This window comes from Egretta garzetta, unplaced genomic scaffold (assembly GCF_000687185.1).
Source record: "Egretta garzetta isolate BGI_Z169 unplaced genomic scaffold, ASM68718v1 scaffold117, whole genome shotgun sequence".
NCBI classification, from domain to species: Eukaryota; Metazoa; Chordata; class Aves; order Pelecaniformes; family Ardeidae; genus Egretta; species Egretta garzetta.
The window spans coordinates 3,812,212-3,836,503 of NW_009260479.1; the positions used below are offsets into that span (position 1 = coordinate 3,812,212).

A 24,292-nucleotide genomic window follows, 5' to 3' on the forward strand; every position below is an offset into this window, starting at 1 on the left:
TTGCTGTTTCCAGTATAACAGCACCTTAACATCTCCTCTCTTATTAAGGGTTAAGCCAAGATTCCTTACAAATCTTTACGCTAAATCCCTCAAAGACATTGAGGCTAAACATTTACTTTTATGAACAGATGTTGCTTCAGCAGTATGGCTTGTGCCACGTTATAGAAGTTAACATGTCCAGTTTTCCCACAGCTAACAGTTTTAGAATACTTTCCACAGTATCTCATGAGTAATTTTTCAGGGTAGAAAAATGTGATGCGATTGCTGACCAGTAGAGGGAGACAGGATACTGTAATCAAAAAAATCCAATGGCAGATTCTTTCAAAGGATGCCATTAGAACACAATGCAGCTCCATTTTTTCATCATCTTCCATTGATTGCCACGAGCTTATACGAAGGGAGGCAAAAAATGAGCACTTATATATTCTGGTTTAGCTCTAACATTATTAAAAACATTAATTCAAATCTTTGGAGAACTTTTTCAGGGCACCAGGCTTTTTTGTTTGGTTGGTTTTTAAATTAGGAGAAAGATTTAGATAGGGGTGAAACAGATCCAGGAGAGAGACAAATATCTGCAAAATCCTCTCAGTTTGAGAGGATTCGTGGACACTGAATGTTTCAAAGCTGCATACTACATTTTCAAAATAATAACTGGCACAAAGTCCTAAGGTAATGGAAAGAAAGTAATGTACATATTAAAACACAAAGAACATTTTAGAAGTTTTGTTTAACTACTCTTGTTAGGTACATTCTCCACCATGTACTTATTTAGTTGTTTTACAAAAAAAAAAAAAAAAGAAAAGCTATTCTGTTTTTATATTCCAGACACATGTATGTGAACCAGCCACACTGATCAAGCTGAAGAAATATAATGTGTTTTAAAGATACCGAAGGTGCAACATTAATCCAAGGTGCTAGGTAAAGAACTACAAAGGGAAATACTGAAGAGCAGTATTTAGAAGACCTCCTAGCAGTGTAGCCCAGGGTGAGCACTTGGATCAACCTGTTTAACATTTTCTTAAATAACCCTGTAATTTACTAGTTTTGCAAAATCTGCAAAGTCGAAAGACAGTGCCAGTGCTGGAGGAGGACTACTGCTTTACAGTAATATTATGACTTTATAAATTAAGAGTATTGCAGCTGGGATTAAATGTAATAGTGCAAAGTCCAAAAAATGCAGTTTGGAGAAGAAAAAGCTCCTCACCACTAATCCAGGTTCAAGATATGGTTCACATTTGTCCTATACTAGGCATCTGAATAAGTAACTACAGGCCCCTTCTACCACCACTGCTTTCAAATACCCGGAGAAGCAGACTGAGAATATGATGCCTTGATAATAGACCAAGGAAGGCATGCCTTTTCTTCTCCAGTTGTAATCCATGACCATCAATAGGGATCCCAAATAAGACAGGGATTTTAGTGGAGTGTTGGTGCAAGTTTTTCCATTACCATTGTTAACCTTTTTTCCTTTATGGTGAAAATTCACAAGGTTCATTCACTCGCACTCTGCTTCTCCAAGTATTCTCACACTGGCTCACCAACTGGAAATGAAACTCTAATTTCTTGACATTAATAGCATTTTCTCAACATACCTCCAGCAATGAAAACTGGTATTTGGCATGATTTTATATAATTCATCAAGAGATCTGGGGAATACAAAAGGAATGGGTGACCTGCCCCAATGGCCCCAGATAACTGGTTCATGGAATAAAGAAAATTATCTTTCCTATTGTAACAGTGACCGAGCTCCAGCGTTTGACCCAGTGGACACTGACAGCTGAGAACTCAACAGGTTGTGGGCCATGCCAACAAGCTGCAGGTACCAACTCCCAACAGATTATCTCACAATGTGAGAATAAATATCCCCTGGAATCAAAAGGAAGATAATAGTCTTTGAGAAGAGCTGAAAGAGTGACAGTAAACACTATCATCCCGAATTTGACCTTTCTTTAGTTCAGAGTTGACAATCAGTCAACAGGAAAAACTGCAGAACTTTTTCCCTCTAAGATGGTGAAAAAGTCAACACAATCAACCTCCCAAAGCAGCAAGCTTCTGAGACAGAATCTCTGAAAAGGAACATGGCAAAAAGTATGCATGAGTACTATATCTAAAAGTAACAGGTACTCTGCATTAGAGCTTACAGTGCTTCCACAATCAGAGTCCACATGACTGGTGAAATGCAAGAGCAGATGCAGTTGAAAGACTATCAAAATAGTCAAGAAGTATAATATACCAAAAAAAAAAAAAAATCAACAATGTGAATATTTACACTCTGTAGACTGATGTCTGCGTGCTTGAAAGCTCTTCCTCTAAGACTACAGGCTACCTTTTTCCATCTCTAATCTCAGATCAGGTGTCTTCACTACAAAATCCAGTGCTCAATAAAGCACAAGGAAGAACCCTAGGGAAATAAAAGTGACTGTTCCATTGCATGGCACATGGGCAGAATCTTAATCATAGCCCTGGTCAGGTTTTAACATAATACTAGTACTGGATAGGATACTTACCTTTAAGGACTCAAAGTATCAGAGGCAACACATTGAAGCCTCAGCCTGCTCAGAGTCTAGAGTCAAGAGCTGAAGGAAACTCCCTCACTAGAGAGATGCCTGGATAATCAAAAAAGTCCAGTGCTGAAGTTAAAGTTGCTGCAGTGCTTTTAGCCATGCTGCAGAACTCAAGGATGCTGTTGGTCACTATACAAATAGGCTAACGTGTGCAGTGCTCTTGATCCACCCCGTTACTTTGCCTTGCTGTGCAATGTAGGCTTTCCGTCTGTTACATCACAGCACTCAACCTAGCATTATATATGATTGTCTGACACGTAAGATGGTTCTGTGAACATTTTGGGACTAAGTATCCACTACATGGTTGCTTCTGACCATGGAAAGCTGAAGTCTAATTGAGCAGTACATTCCAGACCAAAATTACTTAATAGGCTTAGTTAAGCCAGAATTGGAGCGTCTTTAAAAGGAGAAACACACCGAAACAAACAAAACCCAGAGCAAGCCAAAAAACACCAATTCAATTGCAAAATCCAGGAAACAAAAAGAAAGCCACAGCTTTCTACCACACTGCAGAACAGATTAGTCTGTTTCTATAGCAGGCAGCTAATGCCTTCTTTTGGCAAACAAACTCTTCAGACAGAGCCAAGAGTCTAGCAGATGATTTACTGATTAAAAGCAAAATGAGAAACTGAAAACAAAAATTTTCTGGAGAATGTAATAATTTCCCTAATTAAGCCATCCATTTTAGTCCTAAATTGTCTAACCAATATAGCGGGAACAGGCTCAAAACACCTGGATACCCTTTAGCTATTGCACAGGGACCCTTACATAAAATGTCTTTATATAAATCGTGACAGCCATGAAGAAGTCAATATAAGTTTGGGCTTGTCAAAGTTTTTTAGATAGTGATTCCAACAGCAAAACAAATTATATCCTTTCTTTCTGTTCTGCTAGGAAGACTTCCTCCAGCTCCTCCTCTAGTATAACATGAAAGATACAGTTGAAACAATATGGTTTTATACAGTCAAAGCAGAGCATTTTTCTTCTTCAAGAGATCAAGCTTCTCTCTTCAAGAGATTAAATTTCATTTAACACTCAGGAAACACTCTTAAAAAAAATGAACTGCAAGCAAAGGCAGACTGAAAGGAGAATACTCACTTGTAGCGTAGTGTCGAAAACAACAAGCTTAGAGCTTGTTGGAACAATGTCATAACACTTGTGTGACCTCATGAATCGCACATAAATGTCACTTTCCGATTCTTCAAGTGCTGTAAGTAAAAACATTATGTTGTTTTATTTAAGTAACCTTAAAAAAAATAAAAAACATGCCAAATCAACTGAACACCATTGCAGAAGGACAACCCTAAAGCAAAACTCAAATTCACACTTCCAGATCTGGAGAGACAGTCATAGTTTTGCACTTTGCGTTTCAGACTCATCTTTCAAATTAAATAGAACAAAGACAAAATGCATTGTTCTTCCTTAATGAGCAAGGACTTCTGTACCGAAGAGTTATATTTTTTTAATATAACTCTTCAAGGCCTTTCAGTACTTAAAGGGAGCCTATAGGAAAGACAGGGACAATCTTTTTAGTAGGGCCAGCTGTGACAGGACAAGGGGTAATGGTTTTAAACTAAAACAGGGTAGCTTTAGACTGGATATAAGGAAGAAATTCTTTACAATGAAGGCGGTGAGACACTGAAACAGGTTACCCAGAGAGGTGGTGGAGGCCCCATCCCTGGAAACATTCAAGACCAGCTTGTATGGGACTCCGAGCAACCGTATCTAGTTAGCAGTGTCCCTGCTCCTGCAGGGGGGTTGGACTAGATGACCTCTAGGGGTCCCTTCCAACCCAAAACATTCTATGATTGTATGATTTAAAAAAAAACAAAACAAAACAAAACAAAAACCAAAAAAAAATAATCTTTGTTTTCTAACAGCAAACCATTGGAATATGCATCTGAAATCTAGTTACACACAGAGGAAGCCAGTTTGAAAGTTAAGTAGTGTCAGGCTTGACTAACTCAAGTTCCTTAAATTAGTATTTCTCCAATCTCATCTCTATCCAGTCCACTTTTCACATAGTAATTCTGTATTTTCTAAAGAGGCAGCAGGCCTGATGTAATCAGTTCCATTCTCTTCAGGCTACTTCACATACAGCATCACAAATCTAACACTTTTATTTACAAATACAGGATCCACTTGGCTGGACGGTTTCAGTGTAGCATGCCTGTACCAAGGACATGCAATCTAGTCCATACTAACTTAAATTTACTTTGCGTTTGTCAGAGTTTAGATGCACATGCATACATTCTTCAGATCTGCTCAGTTATCTTAACTTTTTTTTTTTTTTTTTTAAAAGCAGTTCATCCCTCCATTCTTTACAGTAGGTATCTAGAACTAGGTCAAGACTAACCCCTCCATCAGATATGCACCCTTTAGGCCCTGTAATAATGCACAGACACTTGGTCATACATTAAACATTTGAAGAGCAGAGAAAAAAAAACCAACCAAAACCCTAGAAATACCTGCTGATCATTGAAGAACTTCACATTAGCAAGCTAAAAAACTCAAAAACCTTGTTTTCTAGATTTGCTCAAAATCAGTCATCTAGCACCAGACAAATTATTTGTCACTTCCAGAGTGGCTCAGCAGAGCTTCTTTAGTCCAATTCTACATAATCAAAGCTGGAGCTCCCCTGCAAGTGGCTACTGTAGGATACAGAAAGTCTCTTCTACGTACTAAGCAAGTCCTTCGTCTCCAATTCTCATTACTCAAAAACAAACAAACAAAAAACCATAAAAGCAAGCCTTTTCCCCACTGAAACACAAGCACGTGAAGTAGAAATTCCATAGGAATATAGAAGAGTGTCCAACTGGGAGAAAGCAGAAGAAAAAAAAGAAAATAATTTGTTGGATTTATGTTCCTATAAAGGTCAGGACCAGAAGTGAAAATAGCAGGAGCTAGGAAAAATTGGTAAGAGATTAGGAAACTATGTGAGCAAACTGATAGGAAAAGGACTAGGCAGACAGACTTGGACAATGCTGGTGGGAAGCAAACTTTATGAGATGATCCCAGAAGGGGAACTGGTACTAACTCATCAAGGGCACATATAGAAGAAGTTAAAAAGGGTACTTTGGGACAGAGGAACCTTTACATAACCCCATAATACACTAACATCTTATCATCCTCTAACTTCTGCAATAGTATAAACAGCTATTGTCTGTACAAAAATGAATTTAATGACCCTGCAATAGAGTGAGTTGTTGGGGATTTTTTGTTGGGTTTTTTGGTTTTGTTTTGTTGTTGTTATTTTAAATACACAAAACAAGAAGCTGGGAGGGGATGAGACAGTAAGCATTAAAAACAATATTATAAGAACATTTAGATGACATGCCAAGAACTCTGGTCTTTAGAAAGTTAAGGTTGCTTCTACAACCATAAATGCAGTCCCTCTGTGCAGTAGGAAGAGTCCTTACTTACTTTAATCTCAGCTTTTTCCATGGGACAGTACACAATGAGAATGGTACTCAAAATTTAAATCAAATCACCAGTAAATTAGACTGGCTACTAACACAGTCAGTGACCATTGGAGAGGCACTGCACTGTCATGTCTTTCCCCAGCACTACAAAAACTACAAGTCAGCCTACAGAACAGGAGGAAACTAATTTCTTCCAATTTTAGTCCCCTGACTGTTTCATTCGATACATTCCAATTGCTGCAGCAAGCAAGACAGTGGTCCTGCAGTTCTGAGCCACCTGCAGAACAGGTCTATTCCCCACACTGACTGAAACAGGGATTCTCCAAAACCTTCACCAAGTACCCAGAAACTACTACGCACATATGTACCCAGGGAAGTTACTATTCTAATTCTGAATCTGTACATCCTGTTGAGTCTGTAGCCTTACCAATGTGACTTTATATACAATTAAGTATACTACAGGTAGAAACAAGCATAGGAACACCTCAAACAGTTGATAAACTACAGAACAACCAACTATTTTTAGCTGAAAAAAATCTACACTCTTAGCAGAGCACATCATTGCTGAATACAGTCTTGCCAACTTACCAACAATTATGCAAATTTATGTATCACAATAGCAAGCGCAGTAAGTGTGAAGCAGGACATGTTGCCATATTTAATCGGGTAATGCTGTTAATGGCAGCCACAGTTAAGAACTCTGCATTGACCGGCAGAGTAAAGGTGTGCCTATAAACCCTCCTCTCACCATACGCTCCCATTCTCCAAACACAGCTTCAGCTGGACCTCAACAATCCTCAAGCCACTTAGGCTGCATGGGATTGGATAGGTGCTATCTTGCCCTACATTGTCTTCCAACTCAGAGGAGGCACCACAAAGCAACTGCTTCCCAGTAACTGGAAAGTTACAATTAAAAAGTTCAGAAGATGTCTGTAAGCGCTGTTTAACACCCATATAAACAGCTAGGAAACTCTAGCAGGATCTGAACAAGGATCCAATTGTCCAGCTGGAATTGAGGTTTATTTCTACAGAAGAACCTTACACAATAAGTAAGTATAATGTACTGCTTTATTAGTTACTAACTGAACATGCAAAACATAAGCAGCACTGATTTAACTCACACGTCCTTCATCAAGTGTCTGTTGGAAAGGGTATTTAAGACCTTCTAACACCTTCAGCTACTTGGGATTACCAAACAGATGCTGCAGCCTAATTATTTGTACAGGTATTGTATGTGCATTATGTATATACAGCTGCCCAAAGAAGAAAAAGGTCTCTCAAGCTGAAGGCATAGCAGATGTCAGGGGTGCACTCAGGCCCATCTTTCCTGCACAGCACAAGCAGACAGGGCATAGTCATCTTTACAGTTCCTCTCACCTTCCAGAGGATAAACTTCCTGCTTTTGGTTGTATCCAACCACCATTGTGTTGTAAATACAAATAATCAAATATAAACACCCTAAGCTCCATTAGGATATTTCTATTTAATTTTCTATTTATTTTCTAGTTCCAGTCTCATCTGTTTTTCTGATAAACACTCATCCTTTCTGGCTACTATTAAGCTTCTGCAGTCTTAACCAGTAGCTGCAAAGCAGTACTCCCTTCAGGTGGACAAGAACAGATGCCTCGCAGAGACTGAGTGAGATTTTAAGTCAAGCTGAATGTCATCTCTGATCTGCATAGGAGATCATCCACCCAACATGCAGGAGCTATGAACGTATACTGATCATTCTTTCACCATAAAGTCAGTAACATATTCAGACGTTGATATGACAATGATGTACTACATGAACAAGAGGTGACATAACATCTCTGCTTTCTGCTTGAGGAAGCGACCAAGGTAACCAAAATTAGATTTGCTAAGAAGCCTCATTTGCAGAAGCCCCAGTTACACTAATTTAATGCTTAAGATGTCCTAAGCCGTGTCACATTGATAGGCCACAGAGGAGAATGACTACTAGGAAGCTGAGCTGTAGTATGATCAGGGACTTCCCATGTGAGTCCTCCTCCTAAGTGTCCTAAGCCGTGTCACATTGATGGGCCACAGAGGAGAAGGACTACATACTACAGCTCAACTTCCTAGATCAGGGACTTCCCATGTGAGTCCTCCTCCTAAGCTGAACTGGAGTCCCAACTGTGGTAAGCACCATCTGTCCTTGACGTTCCTGTTAATTGTATTCCTTCTCCCTTGGCAAGATGCCCCATGCATGCCTTTCTCATATTGCTTCTGCAACAACTCTTGCAAGGAGCAGGAAGATGGAAAAGCACTAGACAAAATTGCTCTAGCATGGCAAAGGCAGTTGCAGATAAGCCTTACGGAGTATATTTGCTGGACTGTAGCTTAGGTCTAAACCAAGACTCAGGACACTGCCTCCAGCCAAACCTCAGCTTTCTACAGCTCATGATCTAGCAGTTAGTTGGCTCACAGACAGAGCAGATTCCCAGTAGGAGGTATCTTAATCTAGAGCAGGATCAGGGGAGAAGAGTCCACTAATAAGTAGTGGAATTTGGATTTCCATGTGGGTGTTCACTTGCGAAAGCTTATTTCTTGAAGATTCACCTGAAAGTTATTTTGCAAATGACATTCTCCATGTGCACTCCCTCTCCCCAAGTCATAGATGAAAGCAAAAAAAAATCCAAATCCCTAGTGCTGTTTCCTGCAATTTTTAATAGAGCACAAACACGAGTCACCTGAAAGGTCACAAGAATTTTTGATAGTTTCACGCCTGAAGTTGAGAGCCTTGTCATACAGCCTTTTACAGAGTAAGTTCTCTCCCTGCATTGGCATTTTATTTATTCCTACAGGCAGAGATCCTTTAAAGAGTGGAAGATGAATCTATTGGCATTTCTGTCACACTACTCCCCAATCTTACTTAAGACCAAAAGACTTTTACTCCCTTTCTCCCACTCTTCACTGTAACATGAGACATGCTTTAACTTTTTATTTCAGGCAGTAATTATTATTTACAAAAACATCACAGCTTTTTTTTTTTTTTTAACAGATTAACTATTCAGCGATACTGACTCAGATTGCAGTGGGACTTGGTACTAAGTATAACCGTCTATTCAGAGAGCTGTAAGGTGGAACTATCATCTGAACACTCCTCAGAAATGAGAGGGAAACTTCTGCAGCATTTCTGAAGCCATTTTCTCAGCGATCTACTGAACAAATAGCTTCAGTTTCACTCATAACTTTGCCACTACGCAGGGCGTTTTTCTGCTGCAGCTTTTCCCTCAGAATTTCAAGACCTTCAAAAGAAGAAAGGGAGAAAAAAAAGAAGCGCCTGCAGATGGAGAACAGGAACATGCAGTAACACATATGGTCGACACATATTGAAAAGCTTCCAAATACTGTGACATAAAAAAACTGTATGTAGTTCCTCAGAAGTGTTTAACTGCAAACCACAGGCTTTATTTCTGTGCTATATTCATACTGGGCTGGCTCAACGAGATCCTGGACCATACATGCTTCCTAATTTCAACAATACAAAATCTGGACCTTTCCTATTATATTTTACATCGTAACTATATTATGTTCCTTACATTTCTGCACTGGTATCCAGTCACATTTCAAGTTTAGTCTGAGGTTCCAGGAGTGTTTGAGAGGAAGACATAGGGTTCCACACGGACTGTTTTCTCTCCTCTGCTTTGAAGAGTTAACTCCACCACAGACCACAATCATGCCGCTGCAGCTCTCTAGAGCACCCCTGTTCCTCATGGTTAGATTGAGAGCTGGTAGCTCTAGTAATTCTCAAATATTTGAAGAACACAAAGAACCCTTCCTATGGACCTAAACAACTGTTTGTATAAATGACATCTCTTAAATTTACTACAAAGTTAACTGCCAGATTTTAAAAACCCTTTAAAAAGCAGGGAAAAACCAGTCAATAGCAGTACATAAGAAATATACTTAGCTAACTGTCTAGCTAGGTGAGCAACTTAGAGGTGTAACAGAAACCACATATATATACACAGCAATTCCAACATCGCACCTTATTTTTAACCAGAATCAGTCTGTAAAACCATGCAACTTTAAAAGCTTAGTTTTCTTACAGCAGCGGGAGCTAAGCACTCCCAGTACCCAACACCAGACTCTTCAGCTTGACTACTATCAGCATAATCATCTCCCCTTGGCCAGTTCAGATGGTGGATAAAAGGAAATGGGGAAAGGGAGTACAAATGTACTTTTGCGATACTCTCCCATGTACTAAGTGACCTAGCTCCTGGCGAAACCACTTTCAGTTACTGCACACACACGTATCTGTACTTTACGTTACTCCAAGTCACGCTCCTATTCTCAAAAACCCAAGTAACATGTTGAATATCACATTTCATACGCTAGAGAACTGAAATGTTACTGCTAAAGACAAAAGATATTTTTCATCCCAATATTTACTATGGAACCAAACCAACAGCAGTACATTAGGTCAAGTTTATTGGTATAATTATGCTGATAAACTTTACTAAAAGAGATGTTATACCAACAAAAGTACTCTATACTATTCTGTCTTCTAGCGCTTAATCAAGTAAAATAATTAAGTCCTCTGTTAACATAGAAATAAAAAAAAAAAACCCACTTTAGACAAACACACATCATCACAGTGAAAACAGGAATTGGAGAGTTGTTCATGTACATCTGGCTTAAGCTGCAATTTAAAAGAGAAATTTTTCCACATCCTTAGCCAACACTCCTTTGTCAGCAAAGAGAACTCTAGACCTGGCCTTTGAAAATATGGTAAAGATGTGGCTCCACAGCAACACAAGCAGCAGCCCAGCATAGTAGCAGCAGCCGCTGATGCCTTTGCACTGGCTGTGTGGTTCCATTCCCTCCCTCACACTGCTTCTGGATTTATACTGAACTGTTCCACAAGTTGACTGGAAAAGCAGAGGTTGTCACAAGTTGTCGGCTTCCTGATAGTGCCAGTTTTAGATCTATTCAGCTCCCATATCTAGCCATGTGGCAAGCAGATTATTCCTGCCCTTTCCTTACACTAGAAGCTCTGCAGTACAAGGACACCATCCTTGCTGTGGCAGCTAGCCATTAGATCAGCTTAGCTATGTCAAATGGTGCCAGAAGACACCAGGGTGACTAATCACTTAAATAAGCCAGCACGAGTTACCCTCTCTCCCTACTGTTATAGATAACCCTTGGCAGAGTATACAATAGGTAAAAGACGTCATTGACCTTGTAAATTGTTCTTCTGCCTGCATTTTTATCTGAAAGTTGTCACCAAAACTGGTTTAAAGTTTCTGCTCACCCTCAGTCTGAACTTACTGCATGAGTTTCTTAATAACCTTGATAACCTCTCCCACAACTTTCACAATGCAGGAGATGGCAGTAGTTCTAGTGTTAAGTCATTAACACAACACCTCTAATAGATCTGAAAAAACATCCAGAATGGATATAGTTAATCCACTCCAACAGCAACAGTGACACTACATGTCAAGAACCACAAACTACTCCTCAGCTGCTGCCTCTACAAGCTCACCAGCTGCCCCCGAAACATGACTTCTAAGGGAAATAGAGCCATCTGAAAAAAGAAGTGGAGTTTAAAGAACAACGTTCCAGGAATCAAATGTTCAGGTAGGATTTTATCAGCATTCCTCAGCTAAGGAACAGACAGGAAGAGATTCTGAAAAGGAATCCACCAGTACTACACTGCGTACAGTACATTGCTGTAATCACGAACAACAGCTTTACTTCAACCCACCTTGTGTAAGAGAAATATGACTAATTTGTTAGATTTTTAGATAGGTTTGAATGATACACAGACAAATTAAAATGCACACAGTAGATCCTGGAAAAGCATGGGAACTGAGGGACTGGGAGAGATGAATAAGAAACAGCAATTTTGTCACAGCATAATGCAGTAAGAGGGCACGACTTTTCAGTCTGCTGAGCTGTCTGCTAAAGAGCCAAGAACACTGAAAACAGCGGACAAGAAACAAGACACCAGAAGCTGAATCAATGTCAGACTTGGTAGGAGAAGAATACTAACATAGTTTAAGAAGGACAAACACAGAAAAAAAGAAGTGATGTTGTACTGTATCATTTGATTTCTGTTTATTCAAGAGGAAACCTTTATCAGAAAAAAAAAAAAAAGAAAAAAAAATACCCCACCAAAATAACTGTCCACATAGTCACAAGATAAGACTGAGTGGTAAAAAAAACATGGAAAAAGTAGGAAGAGATGGTTACAAGGATGCCTACTCTAAGTGGCAGGAGATAAATCATCATTAAGTGTTTAGAACATGCTTGGCACAACTTTGTTGCAGAGAAACGAGACAACCAAGGCTAGCAAAGGATTAGCTCCAATTTTAGAGGGGAAAAAACCCAAACAGGTTTAAAGTCAAATACCTAGGAAGTAATATAATGACAGTGATAGAAGTTGACTATTACATCACAAACTGAAAGGATTTCAAATGCTGGGAACCAAAAAGAAAGGATGTAGTGACAGAGACAAGATTTTTTTTTCTTTCCAAAAGCTGCAAAGAGCTTTAAGATATCCTGGCAGACCACACATTAAAGTTACATAGTAGCATTATTCATGCAGCCACAGGCTATATGGTATGGATGTTGCAGATTGAACATTTCCCACCCGGATCCAAAGGAATGCATGGGCTGGCAGCTAAAGAAAGATCACAGTGAGTTTACAGATGTAAGATATTCTGATACAAAGAAGTGATAGGAAGTGTATCTAGAGATCAGTATCAGAAGCTTCTTCAGTGATCCAAGATTAATTCAATTACATATTACAGCATGAATAAATTATGTGACAGGAAGACTAGGATTTTAAGAGGAAGCATGAGCAAACAGGGACAACATTACAGTAAGCTGTAACCTGCTAACTGTAGCTCATCCTGCAAGTAGGAATAGGGTCTAGAGGTACACAAAATAAGAGGGGAGAAAAGGTACATTGACAGGTAAATAAAAATGAATAGAGTAGTGCACAGTCTTGTTGCTCAAGTCCTCAGACAAAGGTTAATCATTTCTAATAATAGTGACAAGCTAAAAGAAACCATAACACAACTTAAAATATTTCATCTCAAGAATTATAAACGTAATTGCTTAAGATGCTTTCAAACATAACATTCAGGATTGCTTGCCTCTACACCTATTTTTTTTTTTGCACGTTTTAGTATGTCTTTTGAATTCTAAAGTTTATGCAACTGTTCAGTTGCTTTAGATCATTAAGATAATTGAGATGCTTTCTCCCCTTGTCACAAGGAGTTGCTTGATGCAGATACAGCAGGTTATTACGTGTGTAAACAAGAGTCACCCTAGTTCAAAACAACCATTCCTGAACTCAGCAAGTTCATGAAGGAGAAGATACAATACCAGTCAAAAGGACAGCCAAACAAATTCAAAACCAGTCAGAATTCTTAGGTATGTATCGAAGCAAGTTATTAAAATTAGTGTATTTGTAAGCACCTACAGAAGAAGCTCATAAAAAGCAAGGAAGAGAGCCAATATGATTGTGTCAAGAACAGTTCAGTCCAATCAGTTTTTACCCAGGATAAAATCATCAAATGGATGAAAATATAAGGCAGCAGACACAAAATTTAAAAGTCACAGTACACTTGAGACACTGATTTCAAAGCAAGCTTAGATACTACTACATGTGGAAAAGATATAGCAGAATCACTACAAGGTTGCTGCATAACAAGCAATCCTAGCTGCAGCAAAACTAGTAAGATGTCTTCTGGTTTTTTCCTCAGTAGGTTTTGCAGGACTGGATGACAACTGTGTTTTTAAATTGGAGTTCATCTCTTCTTAAACTCTTCTCAGAGTTGGAACATTTGCAAGGTCCATCTTACACGAATCAGCTAGTGCAGAATGGCATGCAAATTCATGCTACATGCCTTCAGTTTTCTACAAGTCACTCTGGAAGAGCTTTTACCAGTAGCTTGATATTTCACAGGGAAAACATCGCACAAGAGCCTTCTCAAAGGATCGGGGCTTCATTTTATTCAGCATTCTCCTAAGTGATCTTCAAAGCAGGAATAGAACATGCTTCAAAGAGTTTGCAGGAAGAGTTAGAAATGGTGTCAAGACTTTAAACCTCACGATATCTTCAAACTGAATTCGTAAGTGGTTTTTTGGAGTTAATAATGATCTTTCAGAGAATACCAGAATCTGAAAGGAACACTCAATTGGATGAGTGCAAATTAGGGGAGTGACTAAATACCACTGCTACTGAGAAAGAACAACCCTGTTTTTAATTTGATTTGTTATAGCAGAAGTATGGGAGAAAAGGCACCGTTGTCTTTAAACAAAATAACAAGCAAGCAAAAAAACCACCCCAGCTGCTAGAGAGCTATTAACGCATTCCAGAAGCTGGTTAGATAGAACAAAGCAACCTTAGGACATCATACAGTCTCCTTCCTCAAAGGTCCTAAACATGGAACGAGACAAGTGTCTGCAACTGCATAAGCACATCCTGCTTCAGTGAGGAACAAAAAGGTTATTAGTTCCTGAGAATGCTTCAAAAGATCCACTTTTCTGGTTTTGAGGCCAAAGTATCTCTACTTCTTCAAACTTCAGTAGTGGCTAAGACTTTCAAGAGAAAACTAATACAAATAGCTGCCTGAAACAACAAAAGATTCAGACTGTGTTTCAATCCTAAGTAGATTCGTAGCACACTTCAAAATCCTCCATTGAATTTTGTTTCTCATTTCTGGAGTTAGTAAGTTCTGGTAAATGGGCTGAGAAGTTAACACTTCATTTTTACTGTAGCTCTCCACTGGCAGTGTGGATAAGCAAATGACTACATGAGATTTGAGGCAGACAAAAAAAAAAAAAGCGATGAGCAGCTTAAGAAACTTCACATTCCAGAGCTAATCATAGTAACTCTGAAGTTTCTTGTCCAGGCAGGCAGAGAAACTTACTTGTTTACAAGCAAGAGCTGCCTTGTTTAGGGACTAACTGGTAAATAGTATCAGAAATCCAACTGAATACTTTTCAAACAGCCCACTATCACTTAAATCAACTTTTGGTCAAAATTAAAGATGAGTACTTTGAGGAAAGCTACATCACCACTGTTTTGTGAATAGAGGCAGCAACTTCAGCCTACAACCTAATAATGCTTCTAAGATTTTCACCACAATAAAAGAATATGTTGACCTGAAGAATTTTCTAGAACATGTTCATAGTGCTTGTTGTCAAGGGATGATCTTGATTCTTCCCCAAGCATCCCAAACAAAGATCTAATTTAAGATGTCGCCTGTCTGGAATGCAGGCATGCTCTTCAAGATTGCGAGACGCAGGCCACAAAACACAAGAAACTAAAAATGGTATTAAGCCTCTGAATAGTAATATCAGCAACCATATGTTGGAGAGTTGAATTCGAGGAAGGTTTAAGGTATGTGATTAATGAAAGAACAAACCAGCCTGTATTCTTGGTATCTACACTGGAAGACTGGTAAACAATTTGAACTTTTGCTGTTTCTTTAAAGCAAGCATAAGTCCTACTACATACAGTTTGCCCACACTTTAGAAAAGAGACAGACATGTAAGTCTTTTAGGAATTAGTTTAAGATCAAACCTTAACAAGCAGCTTAACCAAAGTATTATTTACAGAACAAGTATTTTCAAAACAAGTACACAGCATCTTCACAAGCCATGGTTGCGTCCCTACTGAAAAGGGCAAGTATCTAATCTTTAGATCTTCCACTGGAGACTTAACAATTTAAACTGAAAGCATCATTTATATAATGCCGTAAGGAAAAAAATAATTTTTAGGCTTTAAGTCTTAAGGACTTTGGACTATGTTCACTGGAGAAAGTTTTGTCAGGTCTAATAAACTGTCAGTCTCAAATCCTGAATGACTACTTACACTATCTTAACTTGAGACTCTTAGTAATTCAGTATTTACATTTTCGTTTCTCTCTAGTCTCCTCTTACACATCTCTTCTCCTTTCCTTCCTATGCATGCCAACATGTTCTAAATAGCTATTACTGCCATTTCTTACTAAATTCTATGAATCTGTGTGCACACTTTAATAGATTATAAAGTGTTCTGTTTCAATATACCACTTAAGAGATTTACCTAATGGCAGGTGTAGGTTGAAGCCATATAGAAAAAGAATTAGCAGTTTTCTAACTAAAGTAGGTGAGATACAACACACACTCAATACAGTATATTCAGATAGAGTTTTCTGGAGCCTAGTTTGGAAATTCAGTTAATCCATTCTCTATACCACAGATAAACTGCAACTTCACCCAAAGCTGACCTTCCTCGGAACTCCTATGATATCCATACAGAGCACCCTTGGATTTTTTTGTTTGGAGTCTTTTTTTTTTTTTTTTTTGGGAAAAGGAACTGAATCAAAAATACCAGGGAGTTCAAGCAAGACTATGGCAGGAAAGATACACGCAACTGTTGTGCAAAGCAAAGCATTCACCTTCTGCACTATGGCATTCAGTCTTCTATTAAAGGCAACCACACAATCCCTTTCACTGAGTGATCCTGCTCCATCCTGAAGCGATTCAAAGCATTAGAAGTCTTGCCTACAAATTCAATCCTATAGCAACTATGCTGGAAGTTAGAATACTGTTTCAAAGCTTATACAGGAAGAGCCTATATCCATTTGTTCTTGTGCCAATGTTGTTCTTCAGTTAATCTTCCTTCTTGGTGTCTACCCCCTTCCCACCCCTTACAGGATGTTTTCATACATACAGTGTTATTGCATCCCTTCTTAGCTTTCCTTTTACGAAGCTAAATGAGCAAAGCCTTTTAGTTTCCTCCTTTAATGCAAGTTCTATATTCCTGGTCTCATGAATGGCCTTTTTCTATGCCTACCCTAGCTTGCTCCCTTCTCCAGCACCTCAAGTATCTTCTTCCTCTGTCTTTTCATCAGTAGAAATTCATCAAACAAACTAAGCAGCAGCAAAGAGTAAGGGAATGGTAAAAAAAAAAAAAAAAAAAAAAAAAGAAAGTTTGATTCTATTTCTTAAAAAGCCCACTATCAGAACTAGAAATACTCCGTCACAATACACACAGAAAAGCAAAATAATATTGTCGGAAAAAAAAATTATTTAAAAACCCACCCTAAAAAAAGAAAAAAAAAAAAAATCACATCACAAATAAAAGCACTGGTCTACAGCATATGAAAACTGCTTTTAGACAAAATGTAGGAGTGCCATTTAACTTCTGCCACAGTCAAGGTTGGCAAATTCACCAAACTGGTTCACATAAAACAGCAAAATCCTTATCAAATTCAGCAGAGGAGGAAAGAATCTAAAACCAACTTAGATTTATTAAAATAGTATTTGAAAGCTACCTTGAAGATATCCACATTACATTCAAAAAACCTCTTAGATGTGGTTCACTCTCAGAAGGACAGGATTATTTAAGCTTTCCAAAGCTCCATCTAGATGCCAAAGTAGACACCTAAAAGTCAAATTGAACTTTGCTTTAACATAGTTACGCTCGTATTTGTATTAAATTGCTTTGGCTATATGTTAAACCTAGCCACGGGTACAACCCTTCCACAGAAGAATTTTCCCCTGAATTCCCAGATTTTTGTCAGTCCTCTCTGCTCATAGAAGAGCCACAGTAAAGCCCACCGCAACATGCGTCCAAAGGCAAACAGTCTCAGTATGGAGAGGTACATTTTGTTTTAAGATATAAGAACTGTTACGAAAAACAGTCCCATCAACTCCTGTACTTATGTTGGAAATGCTACATTCCTTAAGATGTTTCAGACTTAACTACTTCCTCCCCAAAGTGATGCAATGCTAGTCTAGTTCTGAGTTCTGGAAGTAAAAATACTCAAATCGATAAAGTAACTGCAGACAGCTGAAGTGCTACATAAAGAGCAAGCTCCTAATAGAAAGCCATGCTGATGTAAGCGACCTGACTTAAAGAAAGGCTCCACAGACGAAGCCCTGTGATCAACCACCCTCAACTTATCAAGAACACAGTACACATTACAGAAAGTCCTATCTTAAAGGACAGTCACATCTGTTGGAGATGATTAGTAATCAGAAACATTTCTTATGACTGTTTAGCAACAGCTAGATTGATAGCAGAGTATTTGCATAAATTGGCTCATTCTTGTCACATTGGCATTACTTCAGTTTAAACCAAGTCACCTTCATTTAGTGCTCAGTCATGCCCCAAGGCACTAAGTTTTCCAAGAGCACTGACTTGACCACAACAGCCAAATTTAACAGTTGAGGTTATCAAACTACTGAGACAATAATATTGTTTCATCTACACTGTCCTCCCTGTATCCACAAGGCATTGGAGAGGTTTATCGGGTAGAACATTGCAGACTACCGCCTAGGAAGCTTCTTGAAGAAAGGACTCTATAATCACCCTACTCAATCCTGGTAATGCTCAGCAAAGCAATCACAAGCAAGTAACAGCATCTTGTAGTCATCTATGAGGCAACACTGGTACTATCGCATCTTCCATGTCTATCATTACTCAAGCACGCTATGCTGTAAACTCAGTACCTCTAAATCAGGGGGTTCTCGGGACACCTGGAAGTTGAGATGATACTGTCCAAAGCCTTCAACCCTGTACCAAGCAGTTGTTTACCAATCGTGATAGCTCACTGTCAAGCCAAACAGCTTCTGGATCAAGGAAGTTGTGCACGGAAGTTATTAGCAGAGTTGATAACACCCCTCATCTGTTGCAGACAAAAACGATAGCACTAGCAAGAGAGGCTAGCAGATACCAACGTGTATACATGCACCTGAAGCAGTAATGTCTTTCAAGTGTAGGACAATACCAGGTTGTCTTAATAATCCTCACAGATAGCTACTGGCCAATAATGGCTTTCACCTGGAAGGTAATGTTTGCACATCATGTGAGTGCAACACTACCTGGACACAATCAGCCCCAACACTTCCTGTAAAACTGTTTTCAGTTGCTTGCAGCTTTGCCAAAGCAATTACATGAACTCACTGCCATGGTAAGCATTTTTCCGTATTTTTTTTCTAGGAAGTCTTAGCCTGAATGGTTTCACTGTTTCCAAGAACGAGTTAGGGAAAATAAATGTTGCGACCACATTAACATTTTACAAAAGCTTTTCTATCAAGAAGCTCCTGCATCCCCCAAGACCAAAGCAGAGAGTTTTAGAGCACGCCCCGTGTAACAGGGCTGTATCTTTTGCTATGCTAAGGTATCCTTTCCCAGACTGGCAAGGCTTAAAAAGTTTTGTTTCCTTAAAAAGACTGCATGCTTTAGGTACCATGAACTAGTTATTTCCTAGTCAAGACAAAGCAGGACTTTCCTCACTGTCAGACTAAATACCATGTTAAGAATAAGAGAGCCGTGTCTCATGTAGGAGCAAAACAGTTACGACTGCTTGGAGATAGCGAGCACTGGGCTAGGAAGAAGAACCATGTGCAATACTTGCACAAGGTAAAGACGCGTGTGTGGATTGCAGAAACAGTCTTCGTCTAAGACAACACCACTCCCAATAGCTTCTTTTGCACTGCTCAATTGAAGTTTTATACTTTCAATTACCTATAATTTTATATATAATTTTCATCTTTCAACTTTGAAGATGGAAATTTCCAGGAGAAGGGAAAAAAAATAATCTATAAAGTTACTGTATGGCAAACTGGCAGACGAAGGACATGAGGTTGCCTAGGACAGCAGGGTACTTGACCATAATTTCTTGCATAAACTAGTAAAGCTGAACATATGAATACTCTGACTCTGGGAAGTACATCACAGGAAAGCCCATCATCCCGTTGATGTTCTTTGTTGCAAAATGACAGAAAAATATAAGTGGAATAAATTCAGTGGAATGAATGGTTGTCTACAGTTTCAGATGCATGTGTCCAGTATTACTTCAGATCAGGTGGCCAGAACACCAAGAATAAGATTTTTTTAGAATCTGCTATTGTGCCTTTTATATCACACAACAAAGTAACTCTAAAGCAGGAAAATGATCCCAAACTCTAAGACCATATGAAGTCTATTAACACCAATTATTGTCTCTGCTTAATAATGTCTTGCTATGTCCACTTAGGATTGTAATCTGCTGTGGAAAAGTTCAAGTAAAACATCCCTGATCACTATCACCATGTACCCTGATATCTCAAAGCACATCTTGCGGGCAAAATGCCGTTTCTGTACTCCAGAGAGCATCAGCTTTAACAATCACATCACAAATATTTATTAGAAATTAATTACAGTTACAAAAGAATGCCTTAACTTTATTATCTCCTAACCTGAGCACTTGATCCTTCAGTCTTACCTAGTATGCAGATTAACATGCATTTTATTACAAGCTTCCTATTTTTGGCCCCAAAGTGACATCTGTTTTCACACCTTGATACTCAGTTGACAGTGGGAGTCTGGCAGACAGGAAGAACTCAGCAAGAAACCACTTTTAATAAGAAACAATAAGAAAATCTGCAGAGCAGGGAAGGAATGACCCCAGACACAGCAATTAGTTAAGAGGAGATACAATTACTGGTGAAAGTCTATTTCAGGAGACAGCCCGAAACGAGCACGTGACAGAAGAGATGGATGATACAGGAAGAGTGAGATGAAGGCCAGAGCATTAACTAGGAGAGATTCCACTCTAATTCGAACTGTTTATCAAATAACTGTCTAAATGCTGCTCTGTGCAACAATCCAGAGAAGTAGAGCAGTCAAGAGCGAGTGCATCAGTCCCATGACGTTGATGCTACAATTGCTGCACGCACTTTGCAGAATTCTTTTTCCAGACTAGGAATTGAGCACAGATACAGGAGAACCCTGCAATTAACTCTGTCTGCAGAAAATACCTCAGAAAGACTCCCTGAGTTAGCAGATGCTCCAGAAAAGTAGTTAATTCTGCTTTCAGTAGCTCCTACTTTATTACCAAAGCGGAGCAAATGGAAGAGATTAACATGGATGAGAGCCAACATTGTGAGAAAACTAGTTTCCAAAATAACATGCTAACACTATACCAATTAAATCAATACAATTGACAGGCATGCATTTGCTACTCATTTGCTACTCTAACCCACAGCACTCCTCTCACAGCACAGGTAGCTGTGGGAATATAACCCTTTCTGGAATTCCAGTTGAACAAATTAAAGCTAGTAAGTGTAAATTGTTAACTAAAGCCCTTTTTCATATTAGATCTTCAGACTAATTTCTCCTTGCTCTTTTTCAATCTCATCGTATCCTACTCAAAACAAAACCCAGAACTACTCTTGACATTGATCAGAAGTAAAACCAACCTTAGCATAGAAATGTGATTGCACAAACACAAGAGGTATGAAGACAACCAGTTTCTGATTGTTTATATACATTCATGAGAGGTCTTTGAGTACTGATCTATTTCAGGCTATAATGGGAAACTCCACACCCATCAACAAGTAGCTTTCATACTTTTTGAGGAGACATACGTAGGTCATCCCCATCCAAGGAATACAGAGCAGGATGAATTCAGAGTATTTTACTCTGGAGCATCCTTCAGTTAAAAAGAAACTCTGGACTTCCTACATGAGAGTTTTTACTTTCCTGTTCTGATTGCTGTTAGGTAAAAGGTCCTTTAGGGAGCTCTAAATAAAATAAATATCTACTGGCCTATCCAGTCCTCCTCCTCTGTGCACATAATCAGCCTACAGCCCGCCCTATTTCAGCCGTAGTGCAGTTGATGCTGTTTTAACAGCATCTCACTAAGACTTGCTCTTACACAAGTGCAGTATTACAAAGCCAATGCTAGCCAGAACTAGTGACCAACCAATAAGAAGTTGCACTGATCCTAGAGAATCCAGCCAGATATATGAAGTAAAGACCAAAAAGATGCCCAACACTTCTTTCTGTGACAACACCACCATGTTTAATACCATCCACACTAATTATGTACAAAATAGTTTACATACATTCTTTGTATATAATGCCTATAATGGAAAAAAAAAAATGGTCTTCAGTTGACAGTACCATTTCATTTAGAAATCACATCATCAGGCTAGACTCTACATATTTCATTATGGTACTACTTAGACTATAAATTTTTCTAGTACCTTTTTTTTTTAATTTCACCCTCTTAATTAGAATCCAAATTAAATGAATGCTTTCTGTACTTTTGAATTCTCATTTGTGTAAACTTTGAGGAGAATGACAAACAAAAATCCATTGCAGCACACTGGATGGCATTCAGTGCACACATTGAGCCTCATTTTTCAGCTCTTTTTATTAAGCTCTCTGTTTCAAGAAAGCTGCAGCATAATTTGATACACCAGATAGTTAGCAACTGTTGATGGATCCAGAAACTGGAAAGCTAGCAAGAGGAAATACTCAAAAGTAGAGGCAGTCAGAAAAGCAGTTTCAAAACAAGTTTCAAATTTCTCATTTAACTCAGTTTTAGGTATCAGTGGAGAGACTAAGTTTGACAGAAGATCATCAATTACAGTGTGGCTGTAGCCACTTAGTAAATCTTAGCAGGATTTCAAAGAAGTTTCTCAATTTCTGAGCACTTACTACTTGCCATCCAACAAAAAAGTGAACATCATCAGATGTCATTTTAGTCCCCCACCCCCAATATTAGCACAAATACAACTACAGCAACTACTGCAAAAATTTAGGACATCAAACATATACTGCAACTAAACTGCTGCATGTCCATCTGCATCTCAATTTTCTATGATTCTCCTATAGACTTCCTCATTCATGCATTTCAAGCATTCTGGACACTAAGCTTTGATCTGACATTCACACTCAATTTTACTTACATCTTACCTTCTGAATACAGCACTCTACATCTTTTCCACTCGGCTTTAAAATATGCAGAAAACTAGGTTTTCATTAAGTCTGAAAGGCCAGTAAAGCAATGGCTTCCTTTCAAAATTCACCACCGGTTTGCTATTAGGCATTATCTTTTGACAGATCCCTGAACTGCTCTCACCCACTCAGCTTGAGTACCCACAGAGAAAGCCTTAGTTTAAAGGTGTATGAATTGAGAGACAAAGCAAATCAGAAGTTTGAAAACCAGGGGGGAAAAAAAATTAAATTAACAAACTTCCTGAAGAACTTGGGTTATCTTATTGCAGTGTTTCAGAAGACACATACAGATATTCGGCCTAATCAAGTGACTCCAAATAATACTATGTTATACTGTTAAAATTGCAAAGACATCTCAAAACTGAGGGTGTTTTTTGGTTGGTTGTTTTTTTTTTTTTTTTAACTTAGACATGCTTTTTAGATATCTACATTTATAAGACGTTCAAAATAGCTTTTAAATCACTATTAGTGATTCAGCAGGTTTTAGGATCTCCTATCTAGCAGTAACAAGCTTTATGTAAAAAATAACGTAAGTTGGTGACTTTCTAACTCTCCATAAGCATAAAATGAAGGCCTAACTAAAAATAGTTAGCAAGGGAAAAAACTACAAGTTAGCAACAAATCCCTTGCACCAAATATTAATATTTAATCACGTTCAGGATTCACACAGGCACAAGTATTCCACTGCAATTCTAACTCTGTCTGGACGCCTAAGAAAAAGCTTAGAGAATCTAATTGTTAAGAGCTTCCTTTTCTCACACACAGAAAGCTTACAATAAAAGGTGTTACTTTTCCAGACCAGCCGCACAACTGTAGAAAGCACGCAGTAACCAAGAAGCTGGCTTATTAGCATATCGGCTTAGATATTTTTCACAGAATGACTCAGCCTACTATTTTCAAAGTTTTCCTTAAATATTTGCCCTACATTTTACAATAGCAGTTACCAACTACAGAAAAACCCCACATCCCATGAAGTCTAAGCCACTTCACAATACCGAGCACAGAGATTAGCTATGTGTCCACATCTCCATCCACAAATCTAATCCCTTCTGAAAACGAAAGTTCAAGATATTCAATATGGATCTTCCAGAGGTAAGCAAATGCTTTGAGCAAGTTCAAGAAAAAAAAAAAAAACAAACACATTCATGCTCCTCCACAGCAGTTTAGAGCTTGCAAGATACAAAAAACTTGCCAGGAGTTCCCCTATGAAGAACAGCGCACTCTGTTGAAACTGCAGCCCTTAATAGGACAGCTAAGAACAACTAGTAAGTAAGAGAGCAGCTACATAAGGAAAATTTAGTTTACAGCTGTCTGCTTTAAACAGATGTATGCATATCCATAAGGAGCAGACGCTTTAGTTGAAAAACCTTCCCATCATTGCTCGCACCTCGCTCTCAGAGTCTATATTTGGTATCGCAGACGCATCCGAGGAGAATGAGCGTTTTAAAGGGAGGAGGAGGAGGAGGAGGAGGGGATGCCACGAAGGTTGCCTTCCCTGCCCTCCAGCGCCCGGACCCCGGCTGACTGCAACCCCGGACCAGAAGCGGGCACGGCGGCCCGCCAGG

The 24,292-nt window shown here is 38.8% G+C and overlaps 1 protein-coding gene across 1 annotated transcript in view; it reads right to left on the minus strand.

Moving 5' to 3' along the window:
- PRKAG2 (protein kinase AMP-activated non-catalytic subunit gamma 2) overlaps positions 1-24,292 on the minus strand; it is a 233,677-nt gene that overhangs the window by 33,974 nt on the left and 175,411 nt on the right. Inside the window, exon 8 of the mRNA XM_035899623.1 lies at positions 3,663-3,772. Coding sequence (XP_035755516.1) covers positions 3,663-3,772 — 110 coding nt within the window. The remainder of the gene's footprint in view (positions 1-3,662; positions 3,773-24,292) is intronic.